Genomic DNA, 26,080 nt, shown 5'->3' on the forward strand with positions numbered 1-26,080 from the left:
CCCAAAAATACACAGAAATATGCTAAATATTTCTGTAAACCTTGGAAAGGACTCTGCCAGGATATTTATCTACTCTCCAAAATAGTGATTGTGGAAATGTTTGTATAGGTCCCTAGCTTTCTACTAAAGCCTATTTCCAACCAGTCATAGATTTTTGTGTGTGTGTGTATCTACATGTTAACTATCTTTGGTATTCATTAAGGCCTTTTTTGCTTATTTATGGTCATTCTGCATTGGCTAAAACTATGAAATGAGTTGCTCTTATTTGTTTCCATGCTATCGATTTGATGATTTGTAATTCTAGACTTTAAGATTTATCTAAATCTTCACTTTTCTTAGATCCATCCTAAGCAGATTCATGAACTTTTCATTATACATATATCATATTAAAAATATGAAACCATAGTGTTCTAGAACTCGGAGGACTTGAATTTGTTTCTCACATGAAGAGTTTTTTTTTTTTTTGTAAAGATTTCCAAGTATTAATATCTTTGTTCTTTAAGAAGCTAGAATTTTTTTGTGCAGTGTAGGTGCCTTTCTGTCCTTTATTTAAGCCCCCCCCCTTTTTTATTGTTTTTCAAGAATTAAATAAAATTAGAATTATTTATAGTAGTTGTGAAGCAGGATAAGAAGTTTGAAATCCTATCACAAAAAATACTACTAAAACAAAAATATCTTTGTTAACAAATATTTCCAGGTTGTAACAATATAATATTTGATATAGGAATATTCTACTTCCATAGAATTTGGGCAGTCTGTGAGATTTTTACCTATCATGTTTTCCCTCTAAAGGGCAATTATAAAAACACTAGATTATCTTCAGGTATTAGGACTCCTCATCATTGGTTTCAGATGTTAATTGGCTACACCTTGATAAAAGGCAGATAAGTCTTAATGGCAGTTGGCTGTGATTTTCTATTAAGTTTCTGCCTATTTTATAGACAAGAACTTGTGCATATTTATATATTAAGTGTTTGTTGATATTGAATATGGAATTCAGAGAGAAAGTAAGAAGTCAAATTCTGAATTACTCAGATCTCCATTAGGAAAACAGCACCTGAGAAACACTTTTTCCCCCTTCTCAGGTACTGTATATCTTGCAGTTAGCACCTCTTCATCTTGTATAATGCAAGCGGAGTACAAACTCTGTAGCTGGGAGTGAAAATTTGGTACTCAGTGTGAAGCAGTGAATGAGACAATTGATTTTATCCTGTGACACCTGTACCAACATGTTAGCAGTAAAACTCCTCCCTACATTAGAGAATCTACAATAAACAGTTGCTACTAGGGAACTGTTTTTGTTTTAACACAAGTTCTAGATGTGTCCTACATATGTAATGCTATAATGTCTGCATTAGAGCTATTATAATGAAATTAAGAGTTTGGTTATAATTATCCTAATTCCTTCAAAGGTATAATAGTATTTCTTTTAAGCATAACTTCATTTTCAAATTAATGCAACTTTCTGTAAAATACATGTGATTAGTCTTGTAGAGACTGGCTTTTGTCTCACATGTCTATAGTCAGTCCTAATCAGTCCATTCTTGTTCTTGTGCTAAAGTGATCTTTTTGACACATAAATATTCGAATTGTGGTATACTCTACTTACCATTGTTCACAATATAAGGACCTTCCTCCTCCAGTCGGCTTTTTATTTGCTCCTTACTGCTTTTCCCTTTACAAATTCAAGAACAAAACACACATTAAACTGTTAGTTGTATATTTGAGAGTCAGTGTACTATCATGGTTAAAAAGGGGGACTCTAGCAAATTGGTCTGGGTTCAAAACCCATCTCCACATTTATCAGATATATAACCTTAGGAAGTTAACCTAACTTCTCTGGTGCTTAGCTACAAAATAGGGATAGTTAATTGTTCTTACTATCTAGCGTTATCTTGATAATTACATAAATAAATTTTAAAGCATTTAGAATATTCCCTGGCACAATAATTTATTATTATTTTATAGTTATGATAAAGTGTTTTCAGAGACTGTATAAAACAAGAGTCCTAACTTAGTGTGAAAGTTTCAAAGAATGGGAGAAAGGGCATTTTAAGTTGCCTTATCAGCATATGCAAAGACCGCGACATGGAAACTAACTTGTGTTCTGAGTAACTGAAGGTATGGCAAGGGTTTGGTGGTGTCAGGGGACATAGGAGAGAAGTCAGAGGTTACAAAACATCTTATAAGCCTTATTGATTTGGGAGTGCTGTTGAGGAATTTTTATCAGCAAGTCCATGAAGATAAAAAACTTTTACTTTAAAAAATCACTTTGATGTGGGAGAGTAGAATTGAGAGGAAGAATAATAGATTAATAAAGACCTGTTTGGAGGCTATTGGAGTGGCTTGTTCTAGTGTATTAGTCTGTTCTCATGGTGCTAACAAAGACATACCCGAGACTGGGTAATTTATAAAGGAAAGAGGTTTAATTGACTCATGGCTGGGGAGGTCTCACAATCGTGGCAGAAGGCAAATGAGGAGCAGTCACGTCTTACATGGCAGCAGGCAAGAGTGAATGTGTGCAGGGGAACCCCCCTGTATAAACCATCAGATCTCATGAGACTTATTTTTTTTAGATTTTATTATTATTATACTTTAAGTTTTAGGGTACATGTGTACAATATGCAGGTTTGTTACATATGTATACATGTGCCATGTTGGTGTGCTGCACCCATTAACTTGTCATTTAGCATTAGGTATATCTCCTAATGCTGTCCCTCCCCCCTCCCACCACCCCACAACAGTCCCTGGTGTGTGATGTTCCCCTTCCTGTGTCCATGTGTTCTCATTGTTCAATTCCCACCTATGAGTGAGAACTTGCAGTGTTTGGTTTTTTGTCCTTGCGATAGTTTGCTGAGAATGATGGTTTCCAGCTTCATCCACATCCCTACAAAGGACATGAACTCATCTTTTTTTATGGCTGCATAGTATTCCATGGTGTATATGTGCCACATTTTCTTAATCCAGTCTATCATTGTTGGACATTTGGGTTGGTTCCAAGTCTTTGCTATTGTGGATAGTGCCGCAATAAACATACATGTGCATGTGTCTTTATAGCAGCATGATTTATAATCCTTTGGGTATATACCCAGTAATGGGATGGCTGGGTCAAATGGTATTTCTAGTTCTAGATCCCTGAGGAATCGCCACACTGACTTCCACAATGGTTGAACTAGTTTACAGTCCCACCAACAGTGTAAAAGTGTTCCAATTTCTCCACATCCTCTCCAGCACCTGTTGTTTCCTGACTTCTTAATGATCGCCATTCTAACTGGTGTGAGATGGTATCTCATTGTGGTTTTGATTTGCATTGCTCTGATGGCCAGTGATGAGCATTTTTTCATGTGTTTTTTTGGCTGCATAAATGTCTTCTTTTGAGAAGTGTCTGTTCATATCCTTCGCCGACTTTTTGATGGAGTTGTTTGTTTTTTTCTTGTAAATTTGTTTGAGTTCATTGTAGATTCTGGATATTAGCCCTTTGTCAGATGAGTAGATTGCATAAATTTTCTCCCATTCTGTAGGTTGCCTGTTCACTCTGATGGTAGTTACTTTTGCTGTGCAGAAGCTCTTTAGTTTAATTAGATCCCATTTGTCAATTTTGGCTTTTGTTGCCATTGCTTTTGGTGTTTTAGACATGAAGTCCTTGCCCATGCCTATGTCCTGAATGGTATTGCCTAGGTTTTCTTCTAGAGTTTTTATGGTTTTAGGTCTAACATGTAAGTCTTTAATCCGTCGTGAATTAATTTTTGTATAAGTTGTAAGGAAGGGATCCAGTTTCAGCTTTCTACATATGGCTAGCCAGTTTTCCCAGCACCATTTATTAAATAGGGAATCCTTTCCCTATTGCTTGTTTTTGTCAGGTTTGTCAAGGATCAGATGGTTGTAGATGTGTGGTATTATTTCTGAGGGCTCTGTTCTGTTCCATTGGTCTATATCTTTGTTTTGGTACCAGTACCATGCTGTTTTGGTTACTGTAGCCTTGTAGTATAGTTTGAAGTCAGGTAGCATGATGCCTCCAGCTTTGTTCTTTTGGCTTAGGATTGACTTGGAGATGCGGGCTCTTTTCTGGTTCCATATGAACTTTAAAGTAGTTTTTTCCAATTCTGTGAAGAAAGTCATTGGTAGCTTGATGGGGATGGCATTGAATCTATAAATTACCTTGGGCAGTATGGCCATTTTCACAATATTGATTCTTCCTACCCATGAGCATGGAATGTTCTTCCATTTGTTTGTATCCTCTTTTATTTCATTGAGCAGTGGTTTGTAGTTCTCCTTGAAGAGGTCCTTCACATCCCTTGTAAGTTGGATTCCTAGGTATTTTATTCTCTTTGAAGCAATTGTGAATGGGAGTTCACTCATGATTTGGCTCTCTGTTTGTCTTTTATTGGTATATAAGAATGCTTGTGATTTTTGCACATTGATTTTGTATCCTGAGACTTTGCTGAAGTTGCCTATCAGCTTAAGGAGATTTTGGGCTGAGACGCTGCACTGGAGTTTTCTAGATACACAATCATGTCATCTGCAAACAGGGACAATTTGACTTCCTCTTTTCCTAATTGAATGCCCTTTATTTCCTTCTCCTGCCTGATTGCCCTGGCCAGAACTTCCAACACTATGTTGAATAGGAGTGGTGAGAGAGGGCATCCTTGTCTTGTGCCAGTTTTCAAAGGCAGTGCTTCCAGTTTTTGTGCATTCAGTATGATACTGGCTGTGGGTTTGTCATAGATAGCTCTTATTATTTTGAGATACGTCCCATCAATACCTAATTTATTGAGAGTTTTTAGCATGAAGGGTTGTTAAATTTTGTCAAAGGCCTTTTCTGCATCTATTGAGATAATCATGTGGTTTTTGTCTTTGGTTCTGTTTATATGCTGGATTACGTTTATTGATTTTCATATGTTGAACCAGCCTTGCATCCCAGGGATGAAGCCCACTTGATCATGGTGGATAAGCTTTTTGATGTGCTGCTGGATTCGGTTTGCCTGTATTTTATTGAGGATTTTTGCATCAATGTTCATCAAGGATATTGGTCTAAAATTCTCTTTTTTTGTTGTGTCTCTGTCAGGTTTTGGTATCAGGATGTTGCTGGCCTCATAAAATGAATTAGGGAGGATTCCCTCTTTTTCTATTGATTGGAATAGTTTCAGAAGGAATGGTACCAGCTCCTCCTTGTACCTCTGGTAGAATTCGGCTGTGAATCCATCTGGTCTTGGACTTTTTTTGGTTGGTAAGCTATTAATTATTACCTCAATTTCAGAGCCTGTTATTGGTCTATTCAGAGATTCAACTTCTTCCTGGTTTAGTCTTGGGAGGATGTATGTGTCGAGGAATTTATCCATTTCTTGTAGATTTTCTAGTTTATTTGTGTAGAGGTGTTTATAGTATTCTCTGATGGTACTTTGTATTTCTGTGGGATCAGTGGTGATATGCCCTTTGGCATTTTTTATTGCATCTATTTGATTCTTCTCTCTTTTCTTCTTTATTATTCTTGCTAGTGGTCTATCACTTTTGTTGATCTTTTCAGAAAACCAGCTCCTGGATTCATTGATTGAAAGGGTTTTTGTGTCTCTATTTCCTTCATTTCTGCTCTGATCTTAGTTATTTCTTGCCTTCTGCTAGCTTTTGAATGTGTTTGCTCTTGCTTCTCTAGTTCTTTTAATTGTGATGTTAGGGTGTCAATTTTAGATCTTTCCTGCTTTCTCTTGTGGGCATTTAGTGCTATAAATTTCCCTCTACACACCGCTTTGAATATGTCCCAGAGATACTGGTATGTTGTATCTTTGTTCTCGTTGGTTTCAAAGAACATCTTTATTTCTGCCTTCATTTCATTATGTACCCAGTAGTCATTCAGGAGCAGGTTGTTCAGTTTCCATGTAGTTGAGCGGTTTTGAGTGAGTTTCTTAATTCTGAGTTCTAGTATGACTGCACTGTGGTCTGAGAGACAGTTTGTTATAATTTCTGTTCTTTTACATTTGCTGAGGAGTGCTTTACTTCCAAGTATGTGGTCAACTTTGGAATAGGTGTGGTGTGGTGCTGAAAAGAATGTATATTCTGTTGATTTGGGGTGGAGAGTTCTGTAGATGTCTATTAGGTCTGCTTGTTGCAGAGCTGAGTTCAATTCCTGGATATCCTTGTTAACTTTCTGGCTCGTTGATCTGTCTAATGTTGACAGTGGGGTGTTAAAGTCTCCCATTATTATTGTGTGGGAGTCTAAGTCTCTTTGTAGGTCACTAAGGACTTGCTTTATGAATCTGGGTGCTCCTGTATTAGGTGCATATATATTTAGGACAGTTAGTTCTTCTTGTTGAATTGATCCCTTTACCATTATGTAATGGCCTTCTTTGTCTCTTTTGATCTTTGTTAGTTTAAAGTCGGTTTTATCTGAGACTAGGATTGCAACCCCTGCCTTTTTTTGTTTTCCATTTGCTTGGTAGATCTTTCTCCATCCCTTTATTTTGAGCTTATGTGTGTCTCTGCACATGAGATGGGTTTCCTGAATACAGCACACTGATGGGTCTTGACTCTTTATCCAATTTGCCAGTCTGTGCCTTTTATTGGAGCATTTAGCCCATTTACATTTAAGGTTAGTATTGTTATGTGTGAATTTGATCCTGTCATTATGATATTAGCTGGTTATTTTGCTCGTTAGTTGATGCAGTTTTGTCCTAGCCTTGATGGTCTTTACAATTTGGCATGTTTTTGCAGTGGCTGGTACCGGTTGTTCCTTTCCATGTTTAGTGCTTCCTTTTAGGAGCTCTTTTAGGGCAGGCCTGGTGGTGACAAAATCTCTCAGCATTTGCTTGTCTGTAAAGGATTTTATTTCTCCTTCACTTATGAAGCTTAGTTTGGCTGGATTTGAAATTCTGGGTTGAAAATTCTTTTCTTTAAGAATGTTGAATATTGGCCCCCACTCTCTTCTGGCTTGTAGAGTTTCTGCCAAGAGATCAGCTTTTAGTCTGATGGGCTTCCCTTTGTGGGTAACCCGATCTTTCTCTCTGCATGCCTTTAACACTTTTTCCTTCATTTCAGCTTTGGTGAATTTGACAATTATGTGTCTTGGAGTTGCTCTTCTCGAGGAGTATCTTTGTGGCATTCTCTGTATTTCCTGAATTTGAATGTTGGCCTGCCTTGCTAGATTGGGGAAGTTCTCCTGGATAATATCCTGCAGAGTGTTTTCCAACTTGGTTCCATTCTCCCCGTCACTTTCAGGTACACCAATCAGACGTAGATTTGGTCTTTTCACATCGTCCCATATTTCTTGGAGGCTTTGTTCGTTTCTTTTTATTCTTTTTTCTCTAAACTTCTCGCTTCATTTCATTCATTTCATCTTCCATCGCTGATACCCTTTCTTCCAGCTGATCACATTGGCTACTGAGGCTTGTGCATTTGTCACGTTTTCGTGCCGTGGTTTTCAGCTCCATCAGGTCCTTTAAGGACTTCTCTGCATTGGTTATTCTAGTTAGCCATTCGTCTAATTTTTTTTCAAGGTTTTGAACTTCTTTGCCATTGGTTTGAACTTCCTCCTTTAGCTCGGAGAAGTTTGATCTTCTGAAGCCTTCTCTCAACTCGTCAAAGTCATTCTCCGTCCAGCTTTGTTCCATTGCTGGTGAGGAGCTACATTGCTTTGGTGGATGAGAGGTGCTCTGATTTTTAGAGTTTCCAGTTTTTCTGCTCTGTTTTTTCCCCATCTTTGTGGTTTTATCTACCTTTGGTCTTTGATGATGGTGACGTACAGATGGGTTTTTGGTGTGGATGTCCTTTCTGTTTGTTAGTTTTCCTTCTACCAGCCAGGACCCTCAGCTGCAGGTCTGTTGGAGTTTACTGGAGGTCCACTCCAGACCCTATTTGCCTGGGTATCAGCAGCTGTGGCTGCAGAATAGCGGATATTAGTGAACCACAAATGCTGCTGCCTGATCGTTCCTCTGGAAGTTTTGTCTCAGGAGTACCCAGCCATGTGGGGTGTCAGTCCGTCCCTACTGGGGGGTACCTCCCAGTTAGGCTACTCGGGGGTCAGGGACCCACTTGAGGAGGCAGTCTGCCCGTTCTCAGATCTCAAGGTGCGTGCTGGGAGAATGACTACTCTCTTCAAAGCAGTCAGACAGGGACATTTCAGTCTGCAGAGGTTACTGCTGCCTTTTGTTTGTCTGTGTCCTGCCCCCAGAGGTGGAGCCTACAGAGGCAGGCAGGCCTCCTTGAGCTGTGGTGGGCTCCACCCTGTTCGAGCTTCCTGGCTGCTTTGTTTACCTACGCAAGCCTTGGCAGTGGCGGGCACCCCTCCCCGAACCTCGCTGCCGCCTTGCAGTTTGATCTCAGACTGCTGTGCTAGCAATGAGCTGGGCTCCATGGGCGTAGGACCCTCCGAGCCAGGTGCGGGATATAATGTGTTGTGCCGTTTGTTAAGCCCGTTGGAAAAGTGCAGTATTAGGGTGGGAGTGACCCGATTTTCCAGGTGCCATCTGTCACCCCTTTCTTTGACTAGGAAAGGGAATTCCCTGACCCCTTGCGCTTCCCGGGTGAGGCGATGCCCCGCCCTGCTTCTGCTCACGCACGGTGCGCCGCACCCACTGTCCTGCACCCACTGTCCGGCACTCCCCAGTGAGATGAACCCGGTACCTCGGTTGGAAATGCAGAAATCACCCGTCTTCTGCGACGCTCACGCTGGGAGCTGTAGACTGGAGCTGTTCCTATTCTGCCATCTTGGCTCCACCCTCATGAGACTTATTCACAGTCATGAGAACAGCACAGGAAATACCCGCCTTCATGATTCAGTCACCTCCCACAGGGTTCCTTCTGCGACACATGGGGATTATTACAGTTCAAGGTGATATTTGGGTTCAGACACAGAGCCAAACCATATCAGCTAGGAAATGACAGTAGAGATGAAAAGATATTGATGATATAAATAATTTCAATAAATATATAGGGTTGGTTTGATCAGCTTGAATTTTAATTGTTGAAGATCACAAAGGTTACAGACAGCATTTTTGAGAGTCAAAGTGACATTTTTCAGAGATTACCATGAACAGTAACAACTGTGAATAGCCAAAATTAAGCTGAAACATAAGATTTGTGTTGGGTTCTAAGATAATTAGTGCTGCAAAGTCATGTTGAGGTGATGATCTCAGGGATTTTTAGGTATATCCTCTATGTAGCTTCAGGCCCTGCTTCTTATTTCGTTGGTTCCCTAATTGCCATTCATCCTGCCTGTATCAGGGACCACTTTACCCGTCTTCTCTGAAGTTCTTGGTTATTTTATCTGAAGTTTGTTTTTTTTTTTTGGTAAATTTCTGTGATTATTCTGATTTACCACATTTGGCTTTGAAATACTGTATTTAAATGTTGAGAATGTCCTGCCTTAGGAATTCATAGCTAGTCTAAGCTAAATAATGAAGGAGGAATATACTGGGAAAATCCAGCCAACTTAAGTGGCTCCATTACGTCTTCCAGTTTAATTCTTTATGAGACCATTTCTTTTTGGGGATTCGGTTTGGTACAGAGGATTAACTTACTTATCTCTGTATTTTTAATTTAATTTAATTTTATTTTATTTTAAGACAGAGTCTCGTGGTGTCAGCCAGGCTAGAGTGCAGTGGCATGAAGATCTTGGCTCACCGCAACCTCCACCTCCTGTGTTCAAGCAGTTCTCCCACCTCAGCCTCCTGAGTAGCTGGGCTTACAGGTGCATACCACCATGCCTGGCTAATCTTTTTGTATTTTTAGTAGAGACAGGGTTTCACGTTGTTGGCCAGGCTGGTCTTGAACTTCTGACCTCTAGTGATCTGCCTGCCTTGACCTCCCAAAGTGCTGGCATTGTAGGCATGAGCCACCATTCCTGACCTCTGTGTACTTTTTAGAATATGCTGCTTAGTTCTTATGAAATCAAACGAAAGATTAAATGTCTTGATTAAACGTTTTAGATCTGTGTTCAAAAAAGGTTTAAGAAACATTGGTTTTGCTACATGCATATATTCTTTCTTGGTAAAAATCTCAATTTGTCTTAGAAAGTCTGGTGTGAGTGTCAAATAAAAAGGTGATCACTTAACAAAGTAGATATAAGCCCTTGACTTGTTTGCTTGAATAAAGTTGACAAGTTGTACACACCAAAGATTCTAATGCTGTATATCTAAGATGAAGTCTGATTTAATTTTAAACTACAGCCATATGTCTCTTAACAATGGGAGTACATTCTGAGAAATGCGTCAGGCAATTTTGTGAATGTGGACCATACTTAAACAAACCTGGATGATACAACCTCTTGCTCCTAGGCTATAAACCTGTACAGCATATTGCTATACGAATTCTGTAGGCAGTTGTAACACATTGGTATTTGTGTGTCTAAACATACCTAAACACAGAAAGGGTACAATGAAAATAAGATATAAAACATTTTTTTAAAAAGGTTACAGCTTTATAGGGCACTTATCATAAATGGAGCTTGCAGAACTGGAAGTTCTGGGAAATTCAGTAAGTGGTGTGTGAATGTGAAGGCTTAGGACATTACAGTATACTACTGTGGACATTGGAAACACTGTACACTTAGGCTACACTAAATTTATTTTAAAATTTTTATTCTTTAATAATGAATTAACCTTAGCTTACCGTAACTTTTTTACTTTATAACCTTTTTAATTTTTTAAAATCTTTTGGACTCTTTAATACTTGACTTAAACACGTACAGCTGTACAAAAATATTTTCTTCCCTTATATTCATACTTAGCTTTTTTCTATTTGAATTTTTTTGTTTTTTTACTTTTTAAATGTTTTTGTTTTGTTGAAAACTGATATACACACTCATGTATTTGCTTAGGTCTATCAAGACATCACTAGGCAATAGGAATTTTTCAGCTTGTTTATAATCTTATGGGACCACCGTTGTATATATGGTTCATCATTGATTGAAATGTCATGCTGCATATGACTGCCATTTATTAAAATTTTTATTTACCAAATTAACTTTTTAACGTAAGTTGTAACCAGTAATTTCAATGTATTTCGATATAATTGACATATCCTCTTTGAAATTTATAGAAATTGATTTTTATGTACCCTAACTTCTCTTTCAGGGAGAAGATGGGTGTAGTTCAACCCTTTCATATCATCCATCCATCCATTCCTACTAGTTCTGCCTCAGAGTATATCCTTTATTCAGCTACTACTCACCACCTTATTAGGCCATCATTACCTATCACTGGCCTCCTAATGCATTTTCCTGCTTTTGTTTTATACCCTCTTTAGCCCATTCCTCATGGAGTAGCTAGGACCTTTTTAAGAAAAAAAAAGCCAAATTAAGTTACTCTTAAGCTTCCCCTAAATCCTCTCTTGATTTCCCGTCTAACAAAGAATAAAATCCAAAGTCTCTCAGGCTCGCGAGGTGTACTATATGATCTAGCCCCAACCAGTCTCTCTGACATCAGTTCCTACCCCTCACCACCTAAGTTCATGCTGCTTGAGCCATACCAGTGAGGGGTTTGCTGACGCTCTGAACTGACTCCTTTTCCTTCAAGCATTTGCCTGGTCAGTTACTTCTCTGCTTGTTTTCATCTCAGTTTTATGTTCCCTGATTATTTTTAAATACTTCCTACCCTGTTCCATCATTCTATGTAGAATAAAGGACAGGCACTTTAAAATTAAATAAATCTAGCTTTATGAAAAACCTGTGTTGTCTTTTTCTCTTGTGATTTTGCCATGGATTAGAATTGTCTCATACTAGCACCCATCTCTGGATGGGGGCTTGCATTCATGGGGGAGAGTAAAACACCCTTACTTCTCCCTCCCTCCATCCGTCTCTCTCTCTGTCTCACTCTCGTTTTGTTTTGTTTTTTAATTATTTGCTGAAGTCATGTAAGAATAATTAGTATTGTCACTGATGTGTAATTTCTGTGCCAAACCACACAAAACAGAAATTAAGCTTAAGTTTGGTATATTTTCTCTCTCTCTCTCTCTCTCTCTCACACACACACACACACACACACACACACACACACACACACACACACACAGTGACTCTTGAGAAAATCTGATATTGATGGAAAAGGAACATTTCTTCATTTTCTTTCGTCTGGAACATATGTTTAATTTTGCCTTCAAACCAAACCTTTTTGCAAGATATTAAGCATAAAAGTTTTAATTCTATACAGTTAATTTCAATTTTAGAATTCTAGGAGTCTATAATGGTCTTGATGATAAGTGTTATACAAACAGTGTCAAAAGAAGAGTTTATCAATTTGAGCTTATTTATGTGTATAAAATTTGATGAGAGATGCCTTGATATTCACCTGAAACTTTATTGAATTATGTACATTTTATGCATTTTCCATATTTATTCTTTCTTAGAATTAGAGCTCAGTAGTAAAAGTTCTATAAAGATAATTAAATGTATCTTTAACTTTCAAAAAACAAACTTCTAAAATCTTATGTGTAGTGAATCTTAATTTGCAAGCTCCAAAGTGATTTTTGCCACTGTTTCCTTTTTGAAATTACTCACTAAGAAACATCTGTTTTCCCCCTAGTAGGGACTACTTAGGGAGCTGGTGGATAGGCATGCGGGATCCTGGTCTGAAATAACAGAGTTACAGAATAGCATTCTGAGATTCACCAGGAGTCTGCTTCCCAAAAAAAGATTAAGTACCTGTGTTCTAATAAATTGTTAGACCCTTAAAAAATATCTTTGTGTATTTCACACCTCAAGCGATTACTTGCCTAAAAGCATATAGCAAAGTAATAGTTTAGCTGTCCTTAGACTTTATTTTTACCTGACTGAATAGGTTTTCAGACCTCATGAGGAAAGACAGTCAAATAATTAAGTTTCCTACATATTTAACAGGGAACTTAAAATAATAAGAAATATTAAACAGCATGGGCGCCTTCAACAGAGTTCCACGTAAAGTTTGGCCTTTAAAGTCTGCAACATAGTTCACCACGTCTACTGATATGTAATAGTGACTACAGCGTTTTTTGAAATGAGACATGGAAATTGTTCACTTATTTATAATGGAAGAAAATATTCTTAGTCATAATGAATGTACAAGACACATATCAAATTTGAGATGAGTTTTCCCCAAAAATGTACTTGTGAAAAGACATAGTCACCTTGTATTCAAGTCTTTAAAATCTCCCTTCTCATTGACATTGGTTTACCTTGATTTTCAAAGTACCGTTAGGAGAAAGACACATTGACCTTAAATAACTTTAGTCAGTTAATAGTTTTGATAATTTTATAGAGGTCACATTTTAAAAATAATTAAAAATAAAAATTAGCACAGATTTTAATAATTACAGTTGGCCCTTCATACCCACGGGTTCTGCATCTGTGGGTCAACCAGCCGTAGATTGAAAATGTTTGGGGAGAAATAATGGATGGTTGTGTCTGTACTGAACATGTACAGACTGTTTTTTCTTGTAATTATTCCCTGAACAATGCAATGACTATTTATATAGCATTTACGTTGTATTAGATATTATAAGTAATCTAGAGATGATTTAAAGTATATGAAAGGATGTGTGTAGGTTATATGCAAATATTATAAACCATTTTATGTGAGAGAATTGAGCATCCGTGGATTTTGTTTTTTAATCCATGAGGGAAGAGGTCCTAGAACCATTTCTCCACAGATAACAAGCGACAACAATTTATGTTGGTGTGAGCTCAAAATTGCTAATGTTGGATGTTACAAAGACTGGAAAAACAAATGAATAAGCAGGTTATATCATTGAAATAATAACTTTATACCAGTATGATCAGTGAAAGATTGTACTTCAGTTACATGAGTGGGTACTTGGTTGAGATAAAATTCTAGTATGCCACTGTATATGTACCGATTCTAAAAACGGTATATTTCAATAAACTTAGATTGTAAGGAAAGATGAATGCTTGGGAAAACAGATAACTGAGAAAATAAGGTGATGACAAATGCACAAATGTGGAAGATGCATGTGAAGATTGTGAATAATTAAACCTAAACTTAATTTTTAAAAAATCTATGTATGGGAAAATGATATTTGGGGTTGCCATTTTTGAAGAGTAAGATATACTTAGTTTTTTAAAAGGAAGTGGAATTGTTAAGATAGGCTTTATGTGATTCTCCTACTTTTAAGGTCTGGAAATAAACATCTAACACTTTATTGTTATAATCAGATTTATGACTTTATCACATGCGCCGCTAGCCATTAGTTGATCAATTTCTGTATCTTAGCAATGCTCCCTTCATGTTCTGTTTTCCACATAGGAGTAAGGTAAAACTGAACATTTTCCAAAGTATTACCCCTGATAAAAGTAATATTTTTATTTAGGTGACAAACAGCATGTTTGGTGCTTCAAGAAAGAAGTTTGTAGAGGGGGTCGACAGTGACTACCATGATGAAAACATGTACTACAGCCAGTCTTCTATGTTTCCACATCGGTCAGAAAAAGATGTAAGTTAATCAATTATGTTGTATTTTTTTCAGCAATGTAAGTCTGTGTCTGGGTTCCTGAAAAACAGCATATCAAGTGCAGAATACTGTCTGTGGTTGAGTGACAATCTTTTCAGCATAGTGCTAGTCCCTTTGGTGCTTGTATCCTTTTGGGATACAAAGACAATGAATTTGTATTCTAATGGGGAAAATAAATATCCCATGATTCTCAAATTGGGATATGGTAATACTGTGATAGAAGTACTCAAAGACATGGAGTAAACATGTATAACTTCTAGATCACTGATTTTTTTTGTTTGTTCAATATGGGAAATAACTTGCTTGATATTAAAACAAATGCAGATATAGAACAGAAAGCAGATTTACGCAGACTTGAAGATATAATGGCAAGCTGTAATAAAACTTTATGCTTATTGTGTCATCTAGCTGTAATTCTGGACCTCAGGTGTATCTCTCCTCTGTTCAGCCATAGGGATACTACAATAGGAAAAATTTGGAAGAATTGTATTCAAAATGTGATGGATGACATAGAGATATGAATTAAATGCTTTGGAAGGCTAATAGTTCAATAATCCCATTTGGGATAAAAGGATTTAGAATGCAACCAAGTCATAATTAGCAAATTTATAAAATATTTTAAAAAGAATGTAATTACTAAAATTTTGTTAAGCTACTTTAAATTATACACTATACTCTCTATTCACACCAGTTGCATTCTTATACCTTGTACACCTGCCCAACTTTTTTACCTTTCACACTTTATAAACTTGCTATGCCAAATCTCCTTATGTATAAAACAATCTACTCTAGCTATTAACCTAATGAGATTTTTACTGATGTTTGAAGCATTTATAAAGTTCTAAGATATGGAACAAATGCCCTTGTTTTTCTTCGAAGTTGATCATTAGTAAATCACTTCGTCTTTGCAGAATTTCACAAATCAGCTTAACCTGCTAGGTTTATGTTAGGATGTTTGTTATTCTGTTTTTGTATTTTCCTTTTTTATTTTGATTTGAACATTCTTGTGTCATTTTGGAAACAAACTATCAATGGCATTATTGGGCTTTTTTCAACTAATGTGTGTTGTGGCTTTGTTGATAATTAGTGTGTAGTTTAATAGCTTATGGAATAATGTCATCTATTTTCTGTTATCTTACTGCGCTTTTAGCTATGTGCTATGTAACTTTGAATTATTATTTACACAGGTTTCTATTTTAAGTGTTGACCTTGTAAATAAAGAATGTGGGATATATTTTTGGTAGTATCGCTGCAGAAACAAAAATCTACAATTTGTGTGTATTGCTGTGATTATATAATGAAAGTTAAGTTTGCCGGGAAAATGTTAATGAAATATTTATTACTGATGAAATGCATTTATTCTAATTAGGAAGATAGGAAGCTTTCAGTCTGAAATCTAAAAGTATATAAAGAGAATGAATGACAAAGAGATATATGTCATCTCAAAAGCAGAAATACTGTATGTCTACATTTTAAAATCAGAATTAGTATATATACTTACACACATACTCACAAATGTTGGCCACCATTCTGATCCAGTTGGTTGGCACAGAAGTAACAGAATGGTTTGATTCACAAAACCTTTTTTAAAAAACATTAATTAAAAACATAGTATGGCATAGGAATTAAGAACTTGGACTCTAAAGCAATACAAATATGTGTGTTTGGATCCTGACTTTGCCTGTTAGCAAGAACTTCTCCAAGTCTCAGTTTCCTTTTGTGTAAAAATAGGAGTAATAATATATTAGCTACCTCATACATTGGCTGCTGTTGCTGTTACTTTTTTAAAATTACAGAATAGCACAGGTAAATTATACAAATTTTTAAAAATACGCTTGAAGAAAAATTACCTATAATGCTATCAGAAATAATTGCTAAAATTCTAATTTTATGCTTTAAATATTTTTATTGGAAAATACACAATTATTTAAATCTTCTAGGTCATACAGACATATTTTCCATCAAAAAGTTTGTACCAGTTTTTACTGTAATCACCACTCTCCATGCCAATAAGAATACCAGCAATTACATTGAAGTCTTTGCTAATAGACAAGCTTATTTTCATGTACATACAGTAAAACATCATTAATTTTACACACACACAGTGTGATGTGTCTTTTCCATATAGTTATTGCTCATTTGTATTTCTTCCTTTGTGTACCTTTTTTGTGTCATTTTCTGTTTCTCTATTGAGATCTTAAGTCTTACTAGTTTGCATTCTCCATGTATTGAGGATAACAACCTCTTGTCATTCATTACAAATATTTTCCCAGTTTTTCACCTTTAATTCTTGGTATTTGTAGTATACGTATATTTGTCATTTTAATTAAATGTGATCCATCAGTCTTATTTTTAAATGGCTTCTGTTTTCGAGATCATACTTAGGAAGACATTTCCCAATTACTTTCTTATAATACTTTTATGTTTTGTTCTTCACATATAATTTATGTCCATTAGAAATGTGTTTTGGTTTAACCTGTGAATTGTAGGGTTCCAAATACTTTTTTTTTCTACAAGCTTCTCCAATTGCCCCGACACCATTTATGCTTTAAATCACAGGTCAGAAAACTTTCCCTTAAAGAACCAGATAGTAACTATTTTAGGCTTTGTGGACCAAGAAGCAAAATCAAGGATATATATAAAATCAAAACCTATTTTGTATAATAGGTCTTTATATAACCATCTGTAATATAAAAACTTTCTTAGTTCATGTATCTTACAAAAAGAGGCAGTGTGCTGGATTTGTCCTGCAGGCAATAATTTGCCCACCCGGGTTAGATCATTAATTTATGGCTAATTAAAATATCCCTTTATTATATGTACTAGTGTCTCATACATTCTTGGGCTTGTTTCTAAGATCTTGTTCTGTTTACCATGCTGATCCTGTGTCAGAACTACAACATAATTGAATTGCCATAGCTTTGTAGACCATTTTAACATCTTGGGTAATAATCTTTGACATCCTTTTTTTAAAAAAAATGGTTTTTGATTGTTGCACATTAATACCAATATAGATGGTTTTTCAGAAGGATATTTCTCCCTTTAATCTTGTTCTTTATGCGTTTTAATAGGGTTTTGCAGTTGCCATTTTCATTGCATTTTTCAGATTGGTTTTTACTGACCTATGGAATACTTTGTGTAGTTATTTTATAACAAACTGCTATGTAAAACTCTTTTATTAGTTTTTGGTGATTGAGAATGTAGGCCCTGGAAATCCTACTATTAAGTTTTTATGTCAGCTACCTGATTTGCTAGCTGTGTGTCTTAGGACATCAGTCTCTGTATGTTTCAGTTTTCTCATCTGTAAAATAGGAACAATAATAGTACATAGCTCATGAAGGATTTTTTTTTTTTAAGTGGGAGAATAGTTAGTGTTTGTGAGGGGGGCACTAAAGTGACTGCTGTAATTAAGACAGACTGTAGAAAATAGGTTAGCAATGAATATTGAAAACCTTTAAAATGTAAACATTCCTTGAGTCAGTCATATGTCTTTCCGTAAATTTGTACTTCAGCTGTAACCTGACATTCAGACAATATAATGCCGTACTTGTTTTTAATAAAAAATTTGAGTCTCAAGTGTTTAAGGAATTAACTACATTGAGTATTACACTATTTTTCAAATGTTCCTTATGTAAGCTTAAGAATATTTTAATGAAAATTATTTGAAATACCTAGTAGATGCATATCGTCAGTTACCTGATTTGTAAGCTACCCTGTTCTGTGACTTAATGACTATTTTATTTTACTGTCTGCCTCCTCCCTTGCCCCTTTTCTCTTTTGTTCTTGTTTGTTTGTTTTTGGGGATATTTTGAGACAGAATTTCGCTCTTGTTGCCCAGGCTGGAGTGTAATGGCGCCATCTTGGCTCACAGCAACCTCCGCCTCCTGGGTTCAAGCGATTCTCCTGCTTCAGCCTCCTGAGTAGCTGGGATTACAGGCATGCGTCACCACGCCCAGCTAATTTTTGTGTTTTTAGTAGAAACGGGGTTTCTCCTTGTTCGTCAGGCCGGTCACGAACTTCTGACCTCAGGGGATCTGCCTGCCTCGGCCACCCAAAGTGCTGGGATTACAGGTGTGAGCCACCGCGCCTGGCCTTGTTCTTTTTAATGTATTACCTTCTCATAGTTTTCTTTTTTTGTGCCTGTTTGCTAGATTTCATTAGTTTCATGTTTTAAGTCATCCGTTTTCCAATTTTAAAGGTTCTTTAGCTTCTATCTAGATCTGGAACTCTATGTGTGTGCATGCATATGCTTTCTTCCTTTTTCTTTGTCTCTTTTTCTCTTTGTAGATATGGTACAGTTAAAAAGTCATAATTCATTTGTGGCTTTAGTCCTGGAATAATAACATAGTGCTAGGAATTATGTTATCACCATAATTTTGAGTATATTATACAGAGTCTTTTAAAAATAATATTTTAAAACTTAAATATCATTTTTAATTGCTGTCATGGTCATGGAATTTTTATTTAACAAAATTTTGTTGTATTTCCTTGCAACAATTTGTGGATTTCTTTGACATTCTGTATATTAAAGGATAAAGAAGTTCTGTGATGGGTTAGGGAAATAACCAGAATCACATTACTGTTTCTTCTAGTTGCTTCCTGGTTTTTATTGTTGTTGTTTGACTGCAGTGTGCAGTGTAGATTTCTGAGAGATATGGAAGACCTGATTATTATGATGATTTTAGAGTGTGCTGTAACTTGTTGTTTTCAGCATTCTATTAATCTTTTTCTACCTTTTGCCACTCTTAAGAGCACAAGTTCTACGCCTTATTTTACCTGGAATTTGTGAAGATAAACTTCTTTCTTTAGCCCCTTGGGCAAAAAGTTATATAAATTAAGGGTATTATTTAATACATTTCTCAAGAGTCTGAATGCCCCCTCTCACTCCTGTTAATGAGAGTTCTGCAACTGAGGGGAAGATTAGATTATTAGCAGCTGCTGCTACCATTTATTGAGCACATACTATATGCCATATCTTATTTCATTTAACCTTCACTTCAGCTCTGTGAGGTAGGTAGTTATTTTCATTTTATAGGAAGGAAACCAAGTATTGGCTGTTCCATAGGTAAGTGGCAGAACCAGGATTCAAACCCAGATTATTTCTGACTCCAAAACTAGGCTCTTTTTACTGTTTTCTGTTAATAGTATTTACTTTTCTGTCAGAGTATATTTCTTGTGCATTTTCTATACTCATAAAAAGCATTTCTGTGACATTCACGTTTCTTCACTGTGTGTTAAATCCATTTTTAGCACCGATTTGTTTCATGAAATATTGCCTTCAGAATTTAAAAGTACAGGTTCTTAGGGATAGATTTTATAAGAAATTAGATATTTGCATTTTTGACACATTTTGAGGCAGTAATTTTAAGATATGTCCGTATAGCTGATCGATGCTTATTTTACATGAATGTGTTGAAGGTTATAAACTCTTAAATTTAACATTAAACTACTTTTATTATTCCTGTAAAGCTGTGTTTACTAACCACCTTCATGTAGTGGCACATAGAGAAAATCGTATTTAATATTACACACTGTGGTAAGTGGATCAGCCTACGGTTCTTGATCTCAAGTAATTGGCCTAGGGACCTACCGCCTCTTTACCTTCATGCTCTGCTTCCCCTCCCTACTTACTCCCTTCTCCCATTTTGAGAGGGCAGGTAGATACCCAGGCATACTGTAACTCGTGGATGTATAATCAGTGTGAGAAAGTAGACTAAAATGTGTGTTTTCTGGAGTTAACTATTCAATAAACATAAATATCTGATGAAAAAGGTTTTAAGTGTTTTGTTTGACAGTATTCACATTATGGATTGTTCTAAGTCCTGCATTTATGTTGGCAACATCTTATATTTGCAGCCTTTAGAAACAACTGTACTTTTTCATTTATAGCTTATAATGACAGAAAATCATGATTCTTAAGAATTTTATATAAATATTTTACCTCCTTTTTTTGATGGTTGATTTGTATTACTATTAGGAAAACCAGATTTTAAGATATCAAGCATTATTTGGAATAAAGGAGGCCACTACACAATCATAAAAGAAAACTTACTAAAAAGGATAAAACTTCCTTTTTTATTTTTTAATTTTACTTTAAGTTCCAGGATATGTGCACAGAACTTGCAGGTTTGTTACATAGGTATACATGTGCCATAAACCTTTTACCTTCTGTGATCAACTAAAGCTTTATTATATATTCTTGTTCTTGCAATTTGGAAATGAACTTTTAATATACCTACAAAATATTTTCAGTTAATGCAGTAACAGTAATCTATAATACCTAAGAAAAGAACTTATCAGGCATCTTTTGATCTGTTGCGTTATAATTGGGAAAGAATATATAGTTTAATTGTATAGATAAAGAATGTTAGTTTAATTATCTAGGTTGCATATCCTCTGGATTTGGGAGGGAATATTTGTAAGGTTTGATTTTTTTTTTGTTTTTTAGAAAAATCACTACTGTCTTATTAATATTACTGTTTTCTTTAGAGTGGTGTATAACTCAGCCCTACCTCAAGAGTGACTGATGTGTATCATTGGTCTAAAACTATAGTTGTATAAAAAATTTTGCAAACTTTAGTATAATTAAAACAACTTAGAATTTTGACATGAAAATAGTATGAAATGTATATTGTAAAACCTCTACTGTTTAAATGTTTCACCTCAGCACCACAAGACAGGGTGAGAAAATAGAAAAAAACAAACAAAAATACATGTTTCACTTCTTGGTTTTTCGAACTGTGGTCAGTATCAGCATGATTTTTCATCCCTAGAAACCACAGATCAGCCTCTGATAGTTCTCTCTTTGTGAGTCTCCATCCACCTCCTTTTCCCATTATACCCCAGCTAGTCAACAGGACATAAAATAACTGTTACTTCTACCACCAGAATGCCTCTTATTTTTAGTCTCACTTCTGCTGTTGTTGTTTAGTATCTCAACATATCCCATTTCTGCTATTAGAGTTATCTTCCCAAAGCTCATTTTGATTGCCACCTTCTTGCTTAATATTATTTTTCTTTTTATTGCTGTAGTTGGTAGCCATTCTTGTATGACATTTATTTCGCATTCTTCTGTGCCGTAACATGGGTGAGCTTTATCTCCTAATAGAGGTGAACTTTATCTCCTTTCATAGTTATCCTGTCACCACTGTTTATGTTCTCTAATAATATTACAAACCTTTATTTTTTTTTAACAACTGGATACTGGCTTTTTGTGTTCAATTTTTAAATTTTTGTTCAATTTTTTTGAATTTCAATAGTTTTGGGGGTACAGGTGGTTTCTGATGACATTACTAATCTTTATTACACTTATACTCACTGCATATTCTTGAGGGAAGACCCCTTCATTGTATGTACCTAAATGTTACCACCCTATAGAGTATTCCTGATACCTTTGTGTAGCTCCAGTGATGTTTCATGTTTCCTTTAGAGCATTTACCACACTGTGCCTTAAAATATAATGAGTTGTATAATTCATTCTCTTTCCCCACTAGATTGTAAGCCCCTTGATGACATGGCTCACATCTTATTTAATTAGGATGTTTTGATGGTTGCCTAATATAAGACAGGAAATACACAAATATGCACACACATATTTTCATTTACTCAGCTTCAGTATTTACTTTGAGTATATAACACTGCTACATTCGTTTCTATGAGGATATATAAAATGAATGTATGTTCTATGAACATAATATATCTTCAAATAATTTACATCTACAAGGAAAAAAAACATTGATGAAGTAAATTCAAAGGCATTGTTCAAGTGCCATGAAGTTCATATCACAAGTATATAAATTATATACCATGTCTATATAGTTTTATTTTTTTAACTTGCTAAGTGAAATAGTAGTGCTGCTGTAACTCAAGTTAGTGTGACTTTTAGAAAACTTATAGGATTAAAAATTAATTTCATTTCCACAGTTTGGTTTTATCCAATTGTGATATTCTCTTAAGAAACATGGAATATATTATAGAATGTTTGTTCTTTGTTTTTCTGAAGAATGAGAAAAAGTGTTAGATTTTCACATTTATGGTATGATTTACAGATTTGTGAAGTGTAAATGCAATGCTCTGCTCTGTTTTCTTTATGCTCTAATATAATTAATTTGTTTCTAGATGCTGGCATCACCATCTACATCAGGTCAGCTGTCTCAGTTTGGGGCAAGTTTATACGGGCAACAAAGTAAGAATTTTGTATTTATTCTGGGATACTTTATTTAAAGAGAAAAATAAGTAACTACCAAATAAAGAACAACCAGTACTTCCTTTGTGGGTTTATTGTATGACTTAAAAGGAAAAATGTTTAATTTTCAGAGTTTTATTTTTCTTACATAGCAAAACCTCATTATTTCAGACCTTATTGATCCTAAGGTTGCTATTACTTGGATATAGCATAGATTGAAATTTATTTCAACATCTTTTATATCTGTAAATTTTTTGCAGTATTTTTGAAGAGTTTGCTAAACTAAAAATAGACATTCTCTGTGTTTTCAATTAAAGGAAGTTAAAAGCTCTTTTTAGTTTATTTGGCTACTGTGTGTGTGTGTGTGTGTGTGTGTGTGTGCGCGCGTGCGTGTGCCTGTTTATTAAGTAAACTCATTACTTAGAGGTTTGTAAAATGTTCTTTGTTTTACAAGTATTTCTTAAATATTTCTTTTGCTTTAGCTCAGTCTGGATATAGAATCTAGATTTTTGACTCACAGTTTAATGCTTGTTCGTTTTGCAGGCTTCTACTTCTATTTTTTAAAGTGTTGTAATACTTTTAAAGCGCTTAGCACAGAGCCTAGTGCATAGTAAGTGCTCAATAAATGTTAGCTATTATCACATAAAATTTTTATAAAACTAAACAATAAAATATCTTTATATTTTCTCAAATTAACTTCCCAAATTGTTAAATATTAGTATGATTTTATCATCTCTGTTAATGTCAGATCTGTTGATCTCCCATTTCTGTTAATCTCTGTTAATAGAAGGGAATTAAAAGTGTTATAAATTCCCATCAGACATTATAGGATAATTGAATAACTGAAGAAGACATCTGATGACTATCCTAACCAGTTTCAAGTAAAAATCAATAATTTGATTTGGAACTCTCCCAGTATAATGAAAAGCAAAGTTTTGATAGGTATCATAATAGTTTGTCATAACAATTTACCTTCCAAATTGATTCAAAGTGGGAGGATGAAACTTACTTCGTATACAAGCATGGTTTCCATTTACTTTTTTCTATCTTTTGTGGCTTTTCTCTTTTTTGCTATGGAACACAATTTTGTTAATACAGAATTAGTAGACAGAAGTTATTCTGTATTAACAGTTTCTCCAATTAAACCAAGAAACGTATTTTCAAAGCTTATTACATAAAAAAATTGTTTATCTACAATTATTTATCCTAGTTGTTGAAGGACTATTATTAGCTAGTAATTTATTCTGCTTACCCTGTGTTTTAGTATGGCTTTCACCCTTCTGGTAACCCTTACTATAGAAATATCTGGCTATTTTAAAGCTACCTTTTATTTCTTTAGAGCAACTGCAAAGAACTTACTTTATCTTTTGGAAGACCACCGTTTATCACAGCAGAAAGTAGATATGGATTGGAGAAAAACTGTATTTGAGAAACTAAGGTTATTTTGTAAAGGATAATGGCAATTACTATAGTTATAATCAGCTATCTGGATTTTTTAAAATTCTGGTCTAATTTTTTTAACTTACAAATATGAAATTCTAACTGGGCTAAGATATGGAATGGGTTAGGTTTAAAATGCAGTTATATCATTGGTATGACAGACATTTATGTTTTTGTTTTTAAGGACATACAAAGATTAATACATGAGCAAATTTATTTTCATTAGAAAAAGAATTTTTAAGGTACTTACTAGTTTAAAAAGAAGCCATGTATGGCAAACATTTTCCATTGGAGTTCAGTATATTAAATAGCTATATTCCTGTAACATTGGTGAAGCAACATTTTGAATGTATGGCTTACTCTTTTAAAATGACATTTTAAGTGTTAGATAGAGTACAGAAAAATTGAACCTTAGATCAACTGGAACTGTAATGTTTCAGGTCAGGGTGTAATTATTTCCTTCCAAGATATCGATCTAGAAGCTATAACTAGTGGAAAAAGAAAGAGTCTAGGTTGCCAATTTCTATGTGTTAGGACAGACCCAAGAAGGCCAAATAGGTCATTCAGCTGGTAGGTAATCTGAACAAACACCTTGTCAGACAGCAGAACACAAGCTACCATGTGGGTCTTGAGGGTTAAGGTTTTAATAATTTAAGTCAGAATGACAAAACTTAAGGGACTGAGTTAAATGAAGGATGGAGAGATAAGGAATTAGTAGGTGAGTGTAGATTAGAGATATTATTATTATGGTAACTTACTGTAATTGCACATTGAGATTGGTGTAACTAAAAGTTCGTTTCCCAAGTGCATTGAGTACCACTATTAATTCTGTTCAGTTGGCAAACTTTAATTGTAATTTGTGCCAGTAAAATGTGAGATCTACTATCTATTGTGTGTTCTTGATGGTTAGAAAGGTTAGAAGTGGAAGAGATACAGAAGGAAGAGTGCCCTCTCTAGAAGAGTCACTGAGATTAAACAAGAAAGGGAGTTGGTCTTGGAATAGATACAGAAGTACTTAAACTTAGATTTGGCTAGATTTGGGTGGAAGTGATTATGCAGTGCCATGAGGTAGCCAGAAAATGCTGGAACAGAGACCTGTATGGTCTTCGGTTCTAGTATAGTATGATTGTATCCAAATATGTAAATAATTGGACTTTTCATCCAAGAATTCACATGAATACTGTACATGGAATGATAACTATAGAAACCAATGAACATACTTTTGTATTCAAGTTGCATAATGTTTCCTATTTGTTATATTTGAGTGTGTGATAAGCTTTCAGGTGAATTAAGTCCTCACTTAACATAAGTTTTTTGAAACTGCGACTTGAAGCAAAACTACATATAACAAAACCAATTTTTTGTTCTCATCAACATTACAATGGAATGATGTTGAATGAAACAACACTATTCAAGGACCTGCTGTATGTTTTTTTGCCTAAAATCACAGTTTCCAAGAATGATCAGTGGCATTAAGTGAAGACTTACTGTACACCTTATAAGCTTCAAGACCCATGAGCTCCCTTAAGCTGTCTCCTAGATTAGAATCAACAGGGAACCAGGAATTAATTTCTCCTGGATAGTCAAAGCATTGGAATTAAGTGGTTGATAGTTGCATTTACCTTTTCTTAGTTACCAACAGGATCTAGGGCCTTGTAAGATTGGAGAAAAAGGAAACTGTCATTTACTGAGTGCTTTCTGTGTGCATATTATCTTATAGGCACCTAGCTTAGCAAAATATCTGGGTGAATTCATTATACAAATTTGTGTCTGAATTCTCAGAGGACCCAGGCATCTAGTTGGAAGAGGAGCTAAATCTAAGTTCTGGACTCCTAGCTTGAGAACAATGACATAGTCTCATGCTTCCAGCAGACATGTCTTTGGCCTCCTGCTTTAAGAACACCTATGTGAAAGCTACTTGCTTCATAGAGAACCCAGAGCACAGGTGGGGTGGTTCAGAAGTGATGCTATCAGCTATGTAAATAGGTGCATGACATATTTTGGTTGCTTTCGGAAATTGTAGGA

General features: G+C 35.3%; 1 protein-coding gene and 1 long non-coding RNA gene across 5 annotated transcripts in view; one reads left to right on the plus strand and one right to left on the minus strand.

The window, feature by feature from the left end:
- Positions 1–26,080, plus strand: part of CNOT2 (CCR4-NOT transcription complex subunit 2) — a 109,893-nt gene that overhangs the window by 52,847 nt on the left and 30,966 nt on the right. For 3 of the 4 annotated variants that reach the window (XM_054445028.2, XM_063646500.1, XM_063646501.1), the window contains exons 3-4: positions 14,290–14,412; positions 22,549–22,615. In XM_054445028.2, coding sequence (XP_054301003.1) covers positions 14,290–14,412; positions 22,549–22,615 — 190 coding nt within the window. Of the gene's footprint in view, positions 1–5,099; positions 5,228–14,289; positions 14,413–22,548; positions 22,616–26,080 lie in introns of those variants that run through there. The other variant, XM_063646502.1, reaches the window with a different exon arrangement.
- The window catches only part of LOC134737597 (uncharacterized), a 33,799-nt gene that overhangs the window by 2,527 nt on the left and 5,192 nt on the right, over positions 1–26,080 (minus strand). Inside the window, exons 2-3 of the long non-coding RNA XR_010122628.1 lie at positions 15,932–16,011; positions 1,610–1,675 (exon numbers count right to left, since the gene is read on the minus strand). This is a non-coding gene — a long non-coding RNA (uncharacterized LOC134737597). The remainder of the gene's footprint in view (positions 1–1,609; positions 1,676–15,931; positions 16,012–26,080) is intronic.

Source organism: Pongo pygmaeus, chromosome 10, assembly GCF_028885625.2.
Source record: "Pongo pygmaeus isolate AG05252 chromosome 10, NHGRI_mPonPyg2-v2.0_pri, whole genome shotgun sequence".
In the NCBI taxonomy this organism is placed as follows: domain Eukaryota; kingdom Metazoa; phylum Chordata; class Mammalia; order Primates; family Hominidae; genus Pongo; species Pongo pygmaeus.